Source organism: Numenius arquata, chromosome 9 (genome assembly GCF_964106895.1).
Source record: "Numenius arquata chromosome 9, bNumArq3.hap1.1, whole genome shotgun sequence".
Taxonomy (NCBI): domain Eukaryota; kingdom Metazoa; phylum Chordata; class Aves; order Charadriiformes; family Scolopacidae; genus Numenius; species Numenius arquata.
In genome coordinates, this window is record NC_133584.1 from 5,577,745 (window position 1) to 5,596,957 (window position 19,213).

At 42.3% G+C, this 19,213-nt stretch overlaps 1 protein-coding gene across 6 annotated transcripts in view; it reads left to right on the forward strand.

Moving 5' to 3' along the window:
• Positions 1-9,372, forward strand: part of MECOM (MDS1 and EVI1 complex locus) — a 192,867-nt gene extending 183,495 nt beyond the window's left edge. For all 6 annotated transcript variants that reach the window (XM_074153707.1, XM_074153709.1, XM_074153710.1 and 3 more), the window contains 5 exons: positions 1,720-1,889; positions 2,996-3,140; positions 5,874-6,110; positions 6,663-6,849; positions 7,730-9,372. In XM_074153707.1, the coding sequence (XP_074009808.1) occupies positions 1,720-1,889; positions 2,996-3,140; positions 5,874-6,110; positions 6,663-6,849; positions 7,730-7,864 (874 nt within the window). In that variant the 3' untranslated portion in view covers positions 7,865-9,372. The remainder of the gene's footprint in view (positions 1-1,719; positions 1,890-2,995; positions 3,141-5,873; positions 6,111-6,662; positions 6,850-7,729) is intronic.
• Positions 9,373-19,213: the final 9,841 nt, after the last annotated feature.

A 19,213-nucleotide genomic window follows, 5' to 3' on the forward strand; every position in this document is an offset into this window, starting at 1 on the left:
CCTCTATGGTCTGGTCAAGGGAATAAAGCAAGGGAACGAGTGCTCAGCAGCCTTACTCAACCAACTCCAGCCCTCGCTCCTTAGCACTGATGACCCACCGTTATGTTTTGGTCTCAAAAAGGGCTTTTTGTGCTCATCTAGACAAGGGTGGCCGCATTCGATGCTACAGCATTGGAGCTGCAGAGATGGGGGAAGGTTTTCGTCCTTGTTAGTGAGATTCTTTTGGCTTAGGCAGCTGCCCAGGCACCATCTGCAAGCCCATGCACTTCTGAACCAGCATGGCTGAAGGGATTTTCGACAGGGCTCATGGTCATATTTTCCTTCGCAAAAAATGTTTGTTTCTAAGAGCTCTGCAGTATTATTCGCAGCCTAAAGTTGGGTGTTTCATCAATCATCTGGTTTCTGAACGGTCCCGGTTGCAAAGGCAGTACGGTATTTATTTGTTCCCTGCCTAATTTGGATCCTTTCTGAGGTCTGCTGAACCAAACCCCATGTGGGTGTACTCTCTTGTTGATAAGAATACGTATGTGATATTCTATCCAGGACAGTCACATGCAGAAATGTGCATAGAAGCTTCATCTTACTGAAAATGAAAGACTAATTTAAATCAACTGGAAGGAAGCCAGTTCATGTTCCAGTAAAACAAATGCACCGATTTCTGCATTTTATGAGCTGTAAAGAGCAGAGTAAGCTCATTGTTTGTAAGGAAACAATATGTTTTTTGCTTCTGGTCTCTTTGGGAAATGAGATTCACATCTAATTTTATTGAAGGAAGGTCTTGATGCATGTTATACCCGTCCACTACATAAAAGCCACGAGCAATTAGTAGCATAATGGACGATTTCAGCACTAAAAAAAATTTTGACATCATTGACAAGCGTAAGAGAGGCACGGGAGAAGTAAAAGATTGAGAAACTAAAGTGGTGAAGACTGTTGGCTGGTTGCCAGCCAGAGAATTTGGAATAGTTATAGTATGACTTAGTAATGGCTTAAAGAGCAATACAGTAAAGGCTTTAGGGACTCCAAATCGCTACAGAGTATGAAAATTGATGCCTCTGGTACCAGAGTGATAGACTAAACTACTCACATTGGCACGGTATTAAAGGTTGGGATTGTTTATTGCTGGTTTTTGCAAGATAACCAAATTTCCTCTGGGATTAGCAATCGAGCAAGCTAATTCCTCAAGAAAAGATTTAATCACACAGTATAATTTAGAATAGGAAAAGAAATAGCCTTTTTACCTTATTTGAGCATTAGAAGAGATCTGTTTCATGTTTTTTCCAAAAGTGTTTAATTGTATTGTATTGGCAGCACATGAAACAATAGAGTTATTGCTCTACTGTTTTCAGACTTCCCAACTTTGCGTGCAACAGTTTTAAAAACATGGGAGTCAATTACCCCAGCTAATTAGAGGCCACTGACTCTGAAATACTATGCTTATCCTAAAGGCAGTATTTTGAATATAAAGCCTAATGTGAATTAAAGCTGAAAAACCCACTGTAGAAGTGACATCTCCGTTCCAAGAGCACAGCGCTCCAGCTCTTCAGCCAAAACTTGTCTTTATTTCAGGGAGGGTTTTGCCTCAGTAGGGACCAAGGAACTGCAGTTGGGTACTGAGGCTGAGCCCGGAAGGTGCTTCATGTCTCTTAAGGACAATTTTTGCGTTACCAGCTACTAACAAACCCTTTTCTACCCACCTGTTTCTGGTTTTTTTTTTAGATGCAAATACTGTGACAGGTCCTTTAGTATATCTTCTAACCTGCAGAGACATGTTCGTAACATCCACAATAAAGAGAAGCCATTCAAGTGTCACTTGTGTGACAGGTGTTTTGGTCAACAAACCAATCTTGACAGACATCTAAAGAAGCACGAGAACGGGAACATGTCTGGTATGTATTTCCCTCTCCGGCGTGCCCGACATACCGCCAGCGTTCACGCACAGGGACCTCACGTTCAGTTTCAATACTACTGAGAGTCAATAGGCACACGTAGCTCTGCGCCGTCTGCTCCAATGAGTGGGTTTTTGGAAAATATGTAAGTGCCTAAGCTCTGCTGACATTTAAAGTGCTTTGAAAATCCCGGCATAAACTCTACCCTTGTATAACTTAATACCGCTGGGTGATGTCTTTTCTTTTGGTTTTAATTAAGCCAACCATAGCGTTTTGAGAACAGACTGGGAAAATTGGTTTAATCCCATCTCCGCAATCACTTGGCTCTCAATAGGAGTCCTAGATTTAGAGTCTCAGGGGGCACTCTAAAAGATTTTCTTGGCACCCTTTAAAATATTCCCTCTGTCAGGAGCTGAAAAGCGCTAGCTATTGTGGAGGTAATGGTGCCTCCCAAGGCCCAAAGCAAATCGGTCACCGCACGGCAGCAGCAAAGGCAGCGGCAGGTAGTGGATATCATTGGTGTGGTTTAGGTATCTGCAGGGTTTAATAAAAACCCCGTCTGCAGTGTTTTTAGTCTGCGTTTGGCTCCACTGGAAATAAGCAGGTACCTGTAGTGAATGCAGAGCTGTCTTTTCCCCATTGCACAGAGAAAGGCGTCTGTCACTGGTCTCTCAGTGCTAATGAACCTGGGTGATTATGTCAATGGCTGCTCCATATTTTAAGCAAATCTGCGTAATTAGTAGCTAAAATGAAGTTCTGTTTGCTCCGTTCAGCCATTGGTCTTAACACAGTTGTTGACTGTCAGTCTTGGAGTCGCAAGGGAACAGGAGGGAGATGCTGGCATAGATACTTGGCAAAAGCAATTACAAACCATGGAAATGGCACCCAGTGTGCAAGCAGTCATTTTGTCTGGAAACTACCTTCGCCTGTGGATAATACTTCCTTTCTCATTAGTGGTTTTATGGCCAAAAGCTGATGGATCACTATGACCAACTTTTCTGGGTCCCATGCATTTTAACTTTTGTTTCCAATTTCAATTCAATTTAAATGGTTAAATATAGAAAACGTAAAGGAGCAACAACAGAAGTCCTCTGTTTTGCTTTAAGGTACTGCAACATCTTCACCTCACTCAGAACTGGAAAGCACAGGGGCAATCCTAGACGACAAGGAAGACTCGTACTTCACAGAAATTAGGAATTTTATTGGAAACAGCAACCACAACAATCAATCCCCCCGAAACTCAGAGGAGAGGTAAGTTGCGACTGATCTGCCTTCAAAAGGTGCCACTCATCCTTTTGCAGGGTAAACCTGTTTTTTCACTTTGGATGAGCTATTTTGGCAATCTGGTTGCTTCAGTGTTCACCTTTGTGTCCTATGAAAAGAAAACGTGTTGATGCCCTTCCCATTGTGCATGAACATATTCTCAGAGCCAGATGCTGGGCAGAAGGTTCATCTATGAACACGTTTCTCCTTGTATCAGCAGCTCTCAGTTTCAAGTTCCCATCGTTGATTTAAGTCACTTAAATAATTTAAAATTTAAGTCATTTAAATAATGTAAAATTCCATCATTTTACATTCATGGCAGAGCAGGTAAATTCTGCGTCCTGTGGCTAAACGTAGAGTGCCTTACGATTTAAATGCAACTTAAATGTGTAATCAATAGAGTAGGCGAAGCTAAATTCTTGGATCAAATGAAAGATTCTAACTGAAAGTCCTTTCCCGTAAGGAACTCAATCCCAAGAAAGATGCTGACTAGCAAAAAGCCCACGAGGCTGTGGGTAGGCGTTGGTAGTCCACAGTGCTCTAGCACGTGAAAGACTTTTTCCTACCAAGATTTATTAAGTATACGAGTGTTTCAGTTCTTCTGAACTAACAGAGGAGAGACCACTTCTAAATATTTCCAGTTAATAAAAATACAGCTAAGCAGAAAAGGCTGTAACATGGATCTGCGCATCAGCTATACAAATTTCTTTGACGTTGGTGTTGCATTATGCATTATTTGCACTTTTGAATTGGCGTTACATTAGCAGCATCAAAAATTTCTTACTTTTGGTGACAAACTTCACTGCCTTCTCAATTTCCAGATGCCTTTGTGAAGGGATAAAAATGGTGGACATAACACGATTTCCACGAAAGTACTGGATTAAGTGATTACATGCATATTCAAATTTCATTCCGTCTTGATTGGCAATGAGGGCTTGGGATTTTTTCTTTGCACATCTGGTCTCAACATGTCCTCCGACAGGAAGTCAGCAAAGTGAAAAGGTTGCTGGGTTGTGCAGTGTTTCCTTTCTAAATTTGGCACTTCAGACTGCTCTTGATGGATATTTTATCCCTGGCAAATTGCTGCATTTGAAAGCATAATTAGAGAATCTGTTTTCTTAATCACATGGCTTTTGTTACTTTGGTTGTAGTCCATCTCCCTTTCATTCCTAGCAGCCTCAATTGAGCATAACAAGCAAGTTGGCAGCCCAAACCGTGCTCAACATTTTCGTATTTCTGCCTATTTAAATAAAAGATGATAAAGAGATATTGCTCTGATTATCTTAGAGGGGGGTGGCTGCTTCAGCTCTCCTGACTCTGCGCAGCCTCAGATTTTTTGATACTGTGATAAAAACAGACCATTCCCTTGCTTTTTTTTTAATGCAATACTAAACTCATGACAATCGGCTGGAATTTGCTCAGAAAATAGATGAAACTATTATATTTAGGAAAATGATACTGTTTTATAAGAAACTAGCTCTCATTTGTGTATGCTCCATAAGAAAGTATTTCTGTTAACAACAGCAAGTTAAATATTAAATACCAGATATGCTACTGGGGCTCATCGCTATCTTGCACAAACTTTTGGTATATTCCATATTGTCCCACACAGTTTGAAGCAGACAGAGTCTAAAGCAAAGTGCGGGCGGACAATAAAGTTTCCATTTTTATAACTGTATTCCTGGAAGAGTAAGGACCTTTTGCACAAAGAGAACAATAGATGAATCAAGGCCTCAGAGCTACGTAATGCAGCGGAGCAGATACGCTGGTGGTGTAAATTCATGTGGCTCCACCGAGTTCAGCCTTTCTGCACCACTAGTACCTCTGGCCATGCATTTGTTGGTGCCCAATTTCTTATTTAATGCAGCTGCGGGTGCTCAGAATCCTGCAGGATTGAGGCCGTTAGCAAACGAACTCCTACTTCAGCATGGATATTATGTCCTTGATAAAATCCCGTAGGAAGTAGTTCAGAGAAGTCATTGTCTGAAAGCAAAAGGGAACGTACTATCAGCGGGTAGACTAAATGGTTTTCCATGTGCGTATCGCTATAATTACTCATTTAATAAGAGTAAATGCACTTAAAATGCTATATGACCTTTCTTTTCATTACTTCTTACCCTTCAAATCAGTTGATAATGTGGTTCAGCATGGAGGTATTACTGCAGACTACTCTTCAGGTCTTCGGCTGAAGTCCCTTAGGTTCCCATGTATGTAATCCATACGTTCAGTGAAGTAGTGTGGCTTCCAAATGGGTGGTAGTGTGCAAAATTAATTATGCATGTAATTCTGACTTTAAAACTCTGAATGCAGTATTGGATGTCATTTTTGAAAATGCCGGATCTGATTTTCGGAGTTTCTTGGCCCTTACAGCTTCTGTTAAAAGGCAATGAGTTGTTTTGCCCAGACTACGTATATGATTGGAAACATGAGATGAAATAAAGCGTGAGAAAATTTGGAATGGATATCCGAACATACCTCTGCTTGAGCAGAAGTTTTAGCAGGATAGTAGGAAAATCCCATGCTGATGGCACTGTAACATCCCACTGATTTTTGAGTGGAATTTTCTCCAGTACTGCCCAAACGTCTGAAGCTAAACAAGATACGGAATACAAAAACCACTTTATTCTACTGGGACAGATCCTTTTTAGATCTGCCTCTGACAGTCTGCTGGTGAGGAGCTTTCATAACTGATTTGTGATGATTTTGTTTTGGTACTTTCAGAATGAATGGCAGCCACTTTAAGGATGAAAAAGCCATGGTAGCCAGCCAGAACTCGGATTTGCTGGATGACGAAGAGGCAGAAGATGAAGTAATGATGGACGAAGAAGATGAAGAGAGCGAAATAGCAGGGAAGGCAGTCAAAGAGCCTGTTACGAGTGACATGCACGAGGGGACCCCGGAGGAGGATTACGAGGAAACGAGTACTTTGGACATGAACTGCAAAGCTTCCCCTGGCAGGTTGGTTCCTTCCGAGTATTGGTGTGCCCGATACGTGAAATCCAAACAATAAACCATACAAGAGTGCCAGCACCAAACTGTGTGCCGTGGGAACCGGTCCGAAGCAGCCAGCTTCCCAGTTACGATAGCAACCTGCGTCTGTGTTTGGGTCAATACCAGCCCTGTTTTCACTTTCTTCAGTCTCTGTAGCCCTTAAGAGGAAAAATAACTGTGCTCGGGGAGCTATTGTCAGGTTCTGGGTGAGACAGGAAACGTTCGTGGGAGAGACGTTATCTGCTCCATAAACCGACCTGGATCTCCCCATAATGGTCTTGTGAAGGGCTGTGGAGACACCAGGAGAGAGACGACCTCTCCCTCCTCTGCTCCAGCTGCCCACCCTCTCCTCTGTAGAAAAGAAAGAATTCCTCTTATTTCAGGATCGTGGTTCCACGGGGCAGGGTGGTTTATGAGTGTAAAAGAGGGGAAATTGCTCAGATGTGTAAATCCGAGAGGAAGAGGGAACGCAAAGAGGATCATTTAATTGACATTACAACCTCTGTGGTGTTTTTGTAGGTATAAAGAGGAGGAGTATAATAAGACTGGACTTTCGGCTTTGGACCACATAAGGCACTTCACAGATAGCCTCAAAATGAGGAAAATGGAAGAAAATCAATACAGTGAAGCTGATTTGGCAGCTTTCAATACTTCCCAGCTGCCAGAGGACCTGAAACAACCGTTGTACAGGAAATCCAAATCCCAGGTAAAAGCTTAACTCGGTTAAAATGTTATTGTCGCCAAATACCCAAAGGATTAAACCGTTAGTGTGTGGCAGACCGGGTCGTTTCAGCTTCGTCAGGCAGGGCTGTGCTCCATGTCCACAAACCTCAGCCTGCCCCCACCTCCCCCTGCGCTCCCACTGCATCCCAGAAGTGTGGTAGGGTGCTCTGGCCCCTGATAACAGAGGATTTTCTTACTTTTTTTTGCTATTTTTGTTCCTGTCTGCCACCCACTGAAATGCCATGGACTTTAGCTGCAGCCTCGCAGGGATGGGACTCGATCTTCTGGTTGGCTTGGCTTTTTGGTGGCTTTTTTAAAGTCTGTTGGATGTTACCTCTTTTACGTCCTCAGCATGTTTTTAAAAAAGCAAAAACTAGACTGATATTCTAGTGCTATTCCTTGAAATTTTTTAAAATGTTAATTAAAATGGGTCTTTTTAGCTCCTTTAAAAGGTTCCTGTTTTGAAAACTGCAGAACACGCCTGTAGAAAAGCTCAGCAATGGAGTCTGTGGTATTTGGTGAAATACAGGACCAGCCAAGGGACAGTGTGATTCCTCAGGCCCTTGAAAAGAGCCTCCTGTGCCAAGAATCTGAAGGCAAAGGAGACTCTGAGACCTTGTCGGCTATCAAAGGCTTCTCAGAGCTTCCTGAAGCCAGATGAAAGCAGAAATTACTGAGTCAAAAGTGTCAGTGAAAAGGTTGACAGTGGTTTTACCTAATGCATTTTGATTTTTTTTCCCACTAATTTCAGCGTAGCAGTCGTAGCCTAAATGATGCCCTAACGGTGTCGGGGTGGCACGGGTCCAAGCTCAGATCCGGCCACGGGATCATGACCTCTTTGTCCTTCTTCTTTCCCCGTCCAGGCGTATGCGATGATGCTCTCTCTCTCCGACAAGGACTCCCTTCATTCTGCACCCCACAATTCTCCCAATATGTGGCACAGTATGGCGAGAGCCGCTGCAGAATCCAGCGCCATTCAATCCATCAGCCACGTATGACATTGTGAAGTCTTACCGAGAATGGGACCAAGTCCAAACCAGTAGCATGGCTCTTTCATATATGACTATTTAAAAGACTGCTGAGCAGAATGCCTTATAAATCTGCAGGGTCACTCATTTAAAGTCCGGTGACCTTAAACTGAATAATTTTAAAAAGAAAGAAACTATTTATTCTCAATATTTTGTTTTGCACAGCAAAGGCAGCTGCTGACTTCTGGAGGATCAATGCGACTTAAAAAAAAATTAAAAAAAAAAAAAAAACAAGTTTCAGTGGATTATGTAAACCGGGGCCAGGAAAAAGTGTCTTCCAGTTCCCCCGGCTTTGAGGGGCAGGGGCAAAAGGGTTAAGACTGCATTGATACACACATGGGCACTCCTTTAAAGTAGGAACTGAATTGATTTTCTTTTTGTATAAGATAGTTTGACACAGGATTGGGAACAGTTGCTTTTATGTACAAATCTCTTCATTAAAGCTTTATGCATTTTAGCCCTTCAAAGAAAGAAAATAGTTCTATCAAATGCACACTATCCATCGTAAATGTAGAAAGAAGTAACAGGGAATATTTTGTTCTCTCCGTAATTCTTTTGCCTTCTCAACTGCATTGTTAAAAAAAAGGAAAAACAAGAAAAAAAAAAACAGAAAAAAAAAAAGAACTCTGAGAAACAATACATAAGAGGCTTGTGTATATTGTAAACTATGAATGTTCACTACTCCAAGAAGCTAAATCATCCAGATAATTCCGTGAAAGCACCGCATTCATCGACAGCACCACTAGTTCAAATCATTGTAAGGAGATTTTAATTTTTGACAATCATGTCACTATTTTGTTGTATTGTTTCCTTTCCCCCCTACCCTCTAATTTCTTCTTTGTGTTGTGTGTACCATGTATTTATTTGTTGGCAAACGATTGTTTGTTGATTGAAATAGCACTGTTCCTGTAACAAACAGCACTGCTCCAGTCCCCCACTGCGTTGCGATGTAAGGCACCCATGTACTTCGAAAAAAGTGAGGTGAACTGATCTGTGTATATGGGAGTGCAAAACAGTGTTTGAAATTTTCTTACATTCCTCTTTTATTTTATTTTTTGCCTTTTAATGAACTAAATAACTAATAGATGCGACTTAGTTTTTTTTTTTGTAATACAGTAAATTGATTCAATTGTATAAACAGTTATAATTTCTTCATGAAAGCATGATTCTTCTGATTAAAAAAAAACTGTACCCAATATTTTATGCTGGTTGTCTGCGAGCTTGTGTGATGTTATGTTCATGTTAATCCTATTTGTAAGATGAAGTGTTCCAAATTTATGTTTTAAAAAAAATAAATAAATAACGGAAGGTATTCAGTTATTTTTTGGGGGTTTTTTTGGCCTTTAGTGAGGGACCAGATTTATTTTTCCTTTTTGTTTATAATCTCATTTTGAAATAATCGGCAAGTTGAGGTACTTTCTTTAAATGCTTTGTACAATGTAACTGTTACGCATTTCAGTACATTACTATGGGAGGATCAACTTAAAAAAAAAATAAAGGACTACAAAACTGAAGGGATCTTTTTTTCTTACTGTCTTATTTTTGTCTGGGTCAGGGCAAAAATGGCATATTTCGTCTGCAGTCGGGGGAGCAAGGGCTGTGTCTGTGGGGTCATTAGGATAAGGGTAACCAGGGGATTGGGACTCTGTGAAGTGTCTTTGACTTGGTTGTACAATTTAGGACCCACTCCAGAGCCTCTCAATAGACCATTGGAGGGTTTTAGATCAGTCCTATAAGCTTCAAAAGACTACTTTAGAAAAGAGAACTAATGCACTAATTTTACAGGAGGGATTGGTTCAAGGTCACCTTCGAATGCTGTTATGGAGCCTGGAGCTCAGGCTGGTGATGTCCCTGCCTGCTGCTCGTGGGGATGGTGTTGGGAAGCAGTGGCGTGGCTGGCAAATAACAAAACGTTCACTCGCTGGGATGATAAAAATCCATAATTGAGAAGCTAAATGGGCCTCCCAACTGCATGAAATGAGCCCTTAGGGTCTAAAAGGAAAAAAAAAAAGAAGAAAAAAGAAGTTTTAGTTTGAGCATTCCCTTTGAAATCGGGTCAAAAGCCCTGCTTCTTCTGGACAACCTGCAGAGGGGTGGGATGTCCAGGAGAAGCCAGAGTTGGCCCATGAACCGCACATCTTCCTGCTCTTCCCACCAGCAGAGGTGAGGACTGAGACAGCTCCAAAGGACACCATGGAGATGTCCCTGCCTGCCACCCCTGGCCAAGCTTGGTCTTGGCAGCCACTGCACAGGGCTATCCATGTTTAAGTGACTCAAGAGTGACTGTGGAGTCTTTCTGTGCAGTGGGTCCAAGGATTGCTATCAGCAGACGCAAGCAAGCCAGCATGAGCAAGCAAGGAGGGAGCACAGTGCTGGGTATCAATAACCCGGAGCAGTCAGCAACAAAGTGCATATCAAATGCTGCACTGTCCCAGTGGGAAAGGCACTTTTAGGGAATATAATTTGCAGGAGGTTTGGTTAAATCTGACTGCACTGAAGCCAGAAGTACCTCCAACGATGGAGGTCTTGTCTCCACGCCAAAGGCCAGAGCTGCTCCTCTCAGCCTGTTTCAGTACATGAAGACCTCTCGTAGCTCACCAGATCCTTAACTTATATTTCAGAATAACCTGTATGTGTCGTTCTTGTCTTTAGCCCAGCTATGGTTTGACTTGGTTTATAACCGTCGTGTAGCAACAGGGACATCGGCAGGGCTGAATCCAAACCCAGAGAGGACAGGGGTGGGCTGCCCTCGGTTTGCTCTTACAAGCTCTTGAGCCTCACGCATGGGTTGATGGCAAGTTGAGACCCACAAGATGCTGGTTTTCATGCAGGAAACCTAAACCACACCTGGGGGGGGGAAACAAAAAAGAAAAAAAAGGAAAAAAAAAGCCTGTGTGCATGTTCTTGTACTCACTCCATTGGCCTGAGCCAGGTACATGCAGATAATTGCATAAATAGGCTATTATTTTTGATGCAGTTAAAGTCACCGTGAAACTTGGTTTTAGGTTTCTGCCAAATAAAGAGAACAAATAGATTAATCAAGTCAAGTTTTATCTGCAAACAACTTTCCAGATCGTTTTCCCCTTTAATTCGATGCAATGACAGTTCTTATCAGCTCTGCCCTCACCTGCCCTAGATGAAAGGGGTTTTGGGAGGTGGAGAAAGGGTGGGGACAGTTTCCCCTGGGTTTAATGTTCTGGGTTACGGTAGAGCACTCCCATCATATAACTGTCAGGGAAAGTACTCCTTGAGCTGATCCCTTGGGTTAGTTTAACCTGCGCATAACCAGCTTTATTGACCATCAGGGAGTGGCTGCCTCCGCCTCATCGAATCCTCAGGCTGATGTTCCCGTTCAGAGCCTTGAGTTTTGCCTTTTCATATCGAAGTACCTGACCCAGCAGTGCTGTCTATAGGGTGTGATGAGCAGAGGGGGGAAACATAGCCTTCAACTCTGTGTTGATACCTTGCCATGACCTTCCTTTTCATTGCCTTTTCTCAATGGCAGGGTTATTCACCCAGAGGAACAGGTGAAAAGCAAGCTCAGGTTTGATTAGCCATCTCGTCCCCCAGATAAACAAAGAAAACTGGATAATTTTTGTCTTTGTATCATACCCTCCCTGACGGACCACACAGATGCACTTGTCCAGATGCAAACAGATTGCTGAGTGACAACCAATGTTTCTGGCTTTCTGCTACAGCGATTTTTTTTTTTTTAAAAGAAAAAAAAAATAATTTCAATACCTTTTTTAAAAAACCCTTCAGCTTATTTCAGCATCATCCTACTGTTCACCCCACTGTAGTAGTTTTCCATAAGTCAACAAATCATTCCCATGTGATACAGCAGCCTTACTAGACGAAGGAGCTGCATATTACCACCTCAGTTCCGATCTACAGAATCTAACAAAGCACCAGCATGACAAGATGATTAATCAATATTTTGCCCTGGCCCAGATCCTCAATACTATTGCGGGTCTGAGTCCCTGTTCCCGTGTCAGCCCTGCTGTTTTACTGCATTAATAGCCACATTTGCGGAGTAATGGGAGGGGAAGTTATTATAAAAACATTTGCGAGGCTGCTTTTGCTCAGCTATTCAGTTTGGCCCATTGCTCCATGCGTGTCTTGAACTTTAAAACTTTCTGTCAGGTCTCTCTTGCTCAGACGTACGGAGAATTGCTGCAAGCTCCTGGATCGTTTCACCCCATTCTGCTGCCTTCCAGCTGTATTAAGTCTCATTTGTGGCTTTGCTGGTCAGTCATATCGTGGCACGGAAAAGTTAGTTCGTTTTAAAGATGCTTCCAGTAATGATTTAAACAAAACAAAGGCGTTCAGCACCGAACAGAAGACCCTTTCTCCATGTCAAAGACCACATACCTTGCCAGGACTCCAGTTATTAAAAAAAAGTATTCTGCAGCCTGGCCAACACCATCCTCTTTCCCATCCCATTGAAAAGTTGTGTAGGTTTGCGAGTATACCTAATCTGGGGCTTCCAATAGCCCCATTAATTTGTCTTGTTTCTCTACAGAAAACAGGCTCAGCTTTACAATTCAGAGCTGCTTAATGAAGTCTGGGGAGAGGGTGAAGGGGAGAACATCAAATAAAAAGTAAAAAAAAAATAAAAAAAAATAATATATTCCTTTTCTTTTTTTTTTTTTTCCAACTCAGATTCATTCGTTACTAAAGAAAAACAATTTTCAGCAAAATTTACTGTTTTCCCAGAATTGAGATTTTAATCAGACTAACATTGAAATAACCCCTGAAAAGAGGCCCCACTGCCATGCCGTGATTCAGGAACTCGTGGTGCGCCTTGCAAGACTGAAGCCTTTTTCCCAAAACTACTGGCTAAATTTTGCTTGGGAGCAGCTTCCCCACCCCCCGGGTATGGCCATAAACCAGACTGAACACAGATCCCTTTGCCACCATGTGCTGGAAGCAGAGCCTCCTTTTTTGTTGTTTTTTTTTTTTTATTTTTTTTTTAATCCAGGAGTGACCGTATTTTAATGGCAACTGAAGCTATTCATATATATAAATCCATTTGGGGGAGTTTTGGGACCCTTTTATTATGATAGGTGCTGTGGAAATATAAAAGTAGTCTCATATAACTTGCTGGTTCGGAGCTTTAGCAGTATCTGCTCTGTCTGTCTGAGTGGAGGATCTGAAAGAAGGCACCTCCAGAAGGCACCCTCCTTTTTTCTGCTTTATTTTAATACTAATTAATTCCAGAAAGGCTAAAGAAATGTGATGAAATGCTACACTTCTAAGAAAAAGCTTTACCCAAGTCTTAAAGCAGGCCTCCCAGCTTGGGAGGGTCTAGTGGGAGAAGAGGGTTAGTGGTCATTTTGATGCTTAAATTATCAGTAATTAAGAAGTTGATTTTCTGGGATTGAGGAAAATTTTAAACAGCTGCTTCTTTCAGGCCTTTACTCCTCATTTTCATTAGCATGTGCTAAGGCAATCTGGAAAATATATTTAGATCTATATTATGCTATGTCAAGACCTCAGCATCTGTACCTTGGGGCAGATACATGTGAGATAGCCGAGGGTAGATGTGCCAGCACGCACATGTGGAAGTGTTCAATTTGTAATATGATTATAGCCCCAAAACAAAGCCTGCTTGATACCTGTGGCATATTTGTTTCATGGTAAGCGCAGAAAATTCTCAAAAATCGTGTCATGTTTCGCATCGCCAGCCAACTCAAACTAGAGAAGTAGCGCTTTAATTCCTGGGGAATCTCTTTCAACAGGCGCGTGTCAGGCCCAATTAAGGTCCAGGCAGCCCCCACACTAATTGGGTTGAGGTATGCAGCAGTGTAACATGGTCATTTAGCAAAGCAGCTCCCTTGTCCAGGCCTGCGTCCGCCCTCGCGCCAGCCCGTCTCTCTTCCCGAGAGCGGATGGCAGAGAAACTCCTGCTAGAAAATCGCCTGGAAAAAGTTAACGAGTGAGAGTTTTTAGTAGCAGTGGATAAGACAGCTCAGGGTGCTCAGATGGCAGCTCACTGCGTGTCCTCCTGCATTAAAGTTACCTTCATGGGAGACAAAGGTGGTGAGCTGCATCCTCTGCCCACGTAACACCAGCCATTGCTTCGGCATCCTCCATGGACTCCCCTCTCTTGTCTCACCTGTAGATCTTTATGCTCAAAATAAAGGTTTTTTTTCTTGCTTCTGAAGTGGTAATATGCTAGAATAGAGAAAAAAAATATGAAGGCATGAGCCAACATTGTAGCCAACATAGAGATGAATTTAAGCATTCAACATCTCCTGAATTTCAGCAGGATTTGTGTTAAAATCCCAGCAACGGACTCAATTGCAGGTCATCCATGATCCAAAGGAAAGTGAAATGTTGGAGGAAAGAGACTTACGGTCTTCACTCCAAACTGATTCTTACAAACATTAGCTGTACTCAACTCTTTCATAGAATAGTTTGGGTTGGAAGGGACCTTTAAAGGCCATCTAGTCCAGCCCCCCTGCAATGAGCAGGGACATCTTCAACTAGAGCCCCATCCAACCTCACCTAGACGTTTCCAGGGATGGGGTCTTGACCACCTCTATGGGCAATTTGTTCCAGTGTTTCACCATCCACATCATAAATTTTTTTTCCTTATATCTAATCTGAATCTACCCTCTTTTGGTTTAAAACAATTACCCCTTGTCCTATTGCAAGAGACTCTACTAATAAAGTCCGTCCCCTTTCCTCTGTTGCTTCCAGGCCTGTTGGGCACCCGTCTGGTGTGTCTTCTCTTGAATTTATCAATAATCTGTAGAGATCTTTCTAGCACCCAGCCTCTCCCGGCTCATGTCTTAAAGGAGGATAAGCTTTGCCACCTTCAGACCAACGTGAAGTCCCTGCATGCTGACACATACCTACCCTGTCTCAAGAGGGGACTTCCAGAGATATGAAGTCCAGTCAGCTGCAATCACAACCATGTAATAAAAATTAAGTTCAGAAAGATCCACAGACCCTCTGCTCTGTGTAACCGCAAGCCACAAAACACTTTGCAATCCACTGTAACGAAGTAAAGACCTTTATTACATTTAGACTTGATTCCCTGGTACTCTTCTTGGAAGCGGTTCTGCTGTTTTTATTGCCTAAGAGCTATTAAAACCTTAACCACTGCATGGAGCAACTCACTCCAGCTTTACACTCCTCCATAAAAATTTTGAATGGGAGATCAAGAACTACTTTTTGGACCTAACACCCTGTCAGCTGAGGAATGCCAGAATCAGGTCTGAATTTGTCCTTGTCCCAGCTGAGTGTACAGACCAGGCTGAGAGATGCTGAAGGGCAGGAGCATGACTTGTAAATGGATTTTTTTCCCCATGCTTTTCTCCGCTGCTTATAAGGAAGGACAAGGAGCGGGAAGCCACAGTGACCTCTCCTTCCGTCTTGTGTCGGTCATAAGCCAAGCTCTGCGTGTGCCACCCTCTATTAGCTTGGAGAGAAAGTCACTGTGTGAAGAACTAAGGAGAACAGGAACAGCATCTGGGGTCAATTAAAAAAAAAAAAAACCAGACACCCACAACAACAATCTTGAACCAGCCTGAATTTGGCATGGTGCTGGGGGACAAGAAATGTGAAGGATGGCACAGTGGTGGTGGACCAGCTCAGTCACCCCACCGAAAAAAAAACTCTCTGAAGCACAAGTGTGAAACCAAACCAACCTGACATGGAGTAATGGAAAAGGCATGGGCCAAAAGCTTCTATAAGGGAACTCCCTATGTCGCTCTTTATGCTGCTCAGATACTGATGGTGAGTGTAATACAGAAGCTAGCTCAAAGCCTCTCATTATTTTAACTTTTTTTTTTTTTTTTTTTTTTATTATAGAGTCGAAAAATCTGGCTTTCTCAGCTCACCGCTAGTTCCAAAGCATAACTTCCTCCTCCTCCACTCTGCCACTGAATTTTTAATATTTCCTTTTTGGAAAATGTCAGGAGTCTCAGCGGGGTGTGGGTTTCTGCTCTAATACAGTTCTGTGGGGGGTGAGCGAGGCTGGGGTGTCTTAGGGCAGCACTTTGCCCTTGGAAAATACATTCTAGCTACTCTCCCCACAGAAAAAAAAAAAAAAAAAAGAAAAAAGTATTTTTTCCCAAAACCTGAGGAACTTGCCTCGTAAATTATCCATTTATAATGTTTCTTCATTTCAGCTGAAACAATGATCCCGGTACATTTTCTTTTAAACTTTGTCTCCCAGCCCAAGTGGCCACCTACTTTGTTGTCCAAATTTCTCGCGCAGTTCGAATCCTACAATGTGTAATCTCAGTAGGGTTATCAGTTATGTCATGCATTATACAGCCTCCAATCAGCGTAGTGGGAAACAACATTTTCATTTAATACCAGGAGAAACAGTGGAAGTCAGCGATTGATACCAACACAATGATGGGAAAAAGTGTCCAGAGGTGCTACTCGCATAATCTCACTTTACAACATCTTGAAAATTCAATAGAAAGGACTTTGCTAACAATACCAGAATGACATACCACTGATTATTGTTCCTAAGGCTCTTAACAATAAGAAAGCTCTCTAAATATATCTCAACAAAAAACATATAACAGTTTGTTTCTTCTTTTTTTTTTTTTGTGTTGCAAAGCACATAGTATTAGTCAACAATTGCTGTGTGGTGTCAGCCCATTAGGGCTGTTGGCTGGTAATGTTCTGGGAAATGAGCTCTTGAAAGATCTTTTTTTTCTTTTTTAAACATGCTTAACAATTGTATCCTAAAAACAATCCTGGAAGTATCTGCAAACTGCAAGGACCCACTCTAACTTATTTTCTTAAGACCGAAGAAAGGAATAACTACGCTTGCATTTTATTCACGCGCTTCAAAATTCAGCCTTGAGAAGTAATTTTTTAGCTCGGAGCAGAAATGAGACCCTTTTTAAGGACCAACTGTTTCTTGTTAGGGCTCTGGTCTCCGCAGGGTTGGGTGAGCTCTCCAAAGGACACGTGAGCACTTTCCTGGTTAATCTCTCCCCAGCAGCCAGAGTCCTCGGCTTAACGTGACTTTAAGAAAGGGTTAAAAGTGCAATTAAAGCCAACATGAAATACGCCATGACATTTCCCTCAGAAGGAAAGTTGAAATAGGCATATTTACTGCTAACCCCACACTTCAGAGGTTGAGCTTGCATCCGCGTAGTGATCAGTGTCTACTACAGAAGAGCCTTGAAAGGAATTCGTTGCTCGGCGCCCTCCAAGAGCCGTACCCACCTTTGGGGCCGTTCCTGCTACACCGAAGCACACAAAGCGAGCCACACACGGGAGTAAAACCTTTCACTGGCTTTGCAGCGCCAGGCCCATAACTGCGTTTCATTATTGCTTTATTCTACAGCCCTTTCGGTGCGTATGGCCATCCAGAAACTCGTTGGTGAAGATTAAATAATAATTTAAATTCCTTTGATATTGCTTACATTGCAAAAGCAAACCGAACCCTTCTATGTCGCGCAAATCTTCACTGCGTTTATGGCACTAAAAGGCCAACGAAAGATCCCCAAAAACCATTAACTGAAGTAAACACTGAATCACGTTACAGAGTCAATAACAGAGAATTTTTGAATGAAATAAATGTGTCATGCTTGAGGATATCGAGTGTAATATCCACGGGATTTTCTTTTATTACATGCTTTTAATCTCTCTGTTTATTATTGAAGTGGTTAATAAGCAATTCCTAAAACAGATCCAGAAGGTGTCTTTAGCAGCCTGACTGTCAGCCCACACCACCAAAATATGTTTTCCACCAGCCCTTTGCAATCCTAGCTTGATTTCACCTTAAACACTTTTTGGAATGATTATTTTTGTTCTCTGAACTCGGACATTAGTTGTATAGATTCAGTTAAGATTTGTTTGCCATCGATATAAACAGCATTTACTGGGTACAAGATATATCAGAAGGAACTATTTTAATTTATGAAGACATTTTAGGATGATCAAATGAACAGAACGGGAAAACATTGTGAAAATATGACTTGAGCACTGGCTGCTTGGCACTGCTTTCCCCACGGCATCGCCGCATGGTGTTTGCTATTGTCCATCAATAAATCCAAAATTATTTAGAGAAACAGACCCATTATGTACTTCACTTGGAGATTTTTTTTCCTTCCCCACTCAGCACTATGGGAGTCCTTCAAAGCACCTTCTGGTACGCTTTGTGGCACCTGATATTGAACCAACTCTCTGATCCCTGCCAGTTGACTGCCATTATTTACATAAACCTTTTCATTAAGTATTAAATATTAAGTATTTATTAATATTAAGCAAGATTTTGTTTTCTTAGCCTTTCTCTAATATTTAAGTGTAGATTTAATTAGCTGTGCTACTCCACATTGTAAGCTGAATGAAGTGTCAGCTATAGTAGGGGCTGACGCTCCCAAAGGCAGGACTGGAAATAATCCTGGGCTTGACGTGGTTTCCAACGCAGCTTTGCACATTTCGCTGCTTTTCGCTCCTCCCTGATTTTATACACTTACATATAAGTATTGCGTATAATAATAAGCACTTAGATGTAAGTACTGCATATAATTGCAGATGTACTTAGGCAATTTGGAGATAGCATTTATTGCTCACCAAAGGGACGGTGGCTGCAACGGCTGTGATTAACCCTGGGACTAAGGAGATGCCTTCAAATCAGCCCTGGGTGAAAGGTGTGGGGTCCAGGGGCTTTTGCTTGGCTGGGTGGGTGATTTCCGCACCGGGGTCGGCGCAGGCCAAGGGGTGGCAGGGCTGGTGGCTGCTGTTGTTGTTGTGGGTTGGTTTTTGAAGTCAATTTGTAGGAAACCACTTGAATGGCTGGAGCCAGAGCGTCTCTGCAAGGGCTGGCCCAACACAAAAAAAAGCACACAGGGCTATATCGGTGCTTAATTACTTTGTTGTTTTCAAAAACGTTTTGGTTTTTTTTTTTTTTTTTTATCCCTATTGAAAGGCTCCAGCCTGACAGTACCAGGGAGCGGGGCTGATGTTGCCAGAGGCTCCTCACTGGGAGCAGGGTGCCTTTGAGGACGTGGGGCAAAGCACCAAATTCCCTTTACAAACCCTTTGGATGTAGGCACTGTCTCCCACCTTGTCCCAACAGAAAACTTTTCCAAATCCGATCCTGGGAGCAAAAAAGTCCATCCCAAGCACCGCTCTTACATGCCTGTGAAAATATGTATCCCAGTGACCACATGAGTAAACATATGCCTCGTGAACTACATGATTCATATGTGATCTGAGGTTTTAGGAGCAAGGATTCTTGCTTTTTTTAAAAATACTATCCAGCATGTTCGAAAGCACTGTCCAGGAACACAAAGCCTCTGTGTAAATGATTTTCCATTATTTATTACAATTATGGCT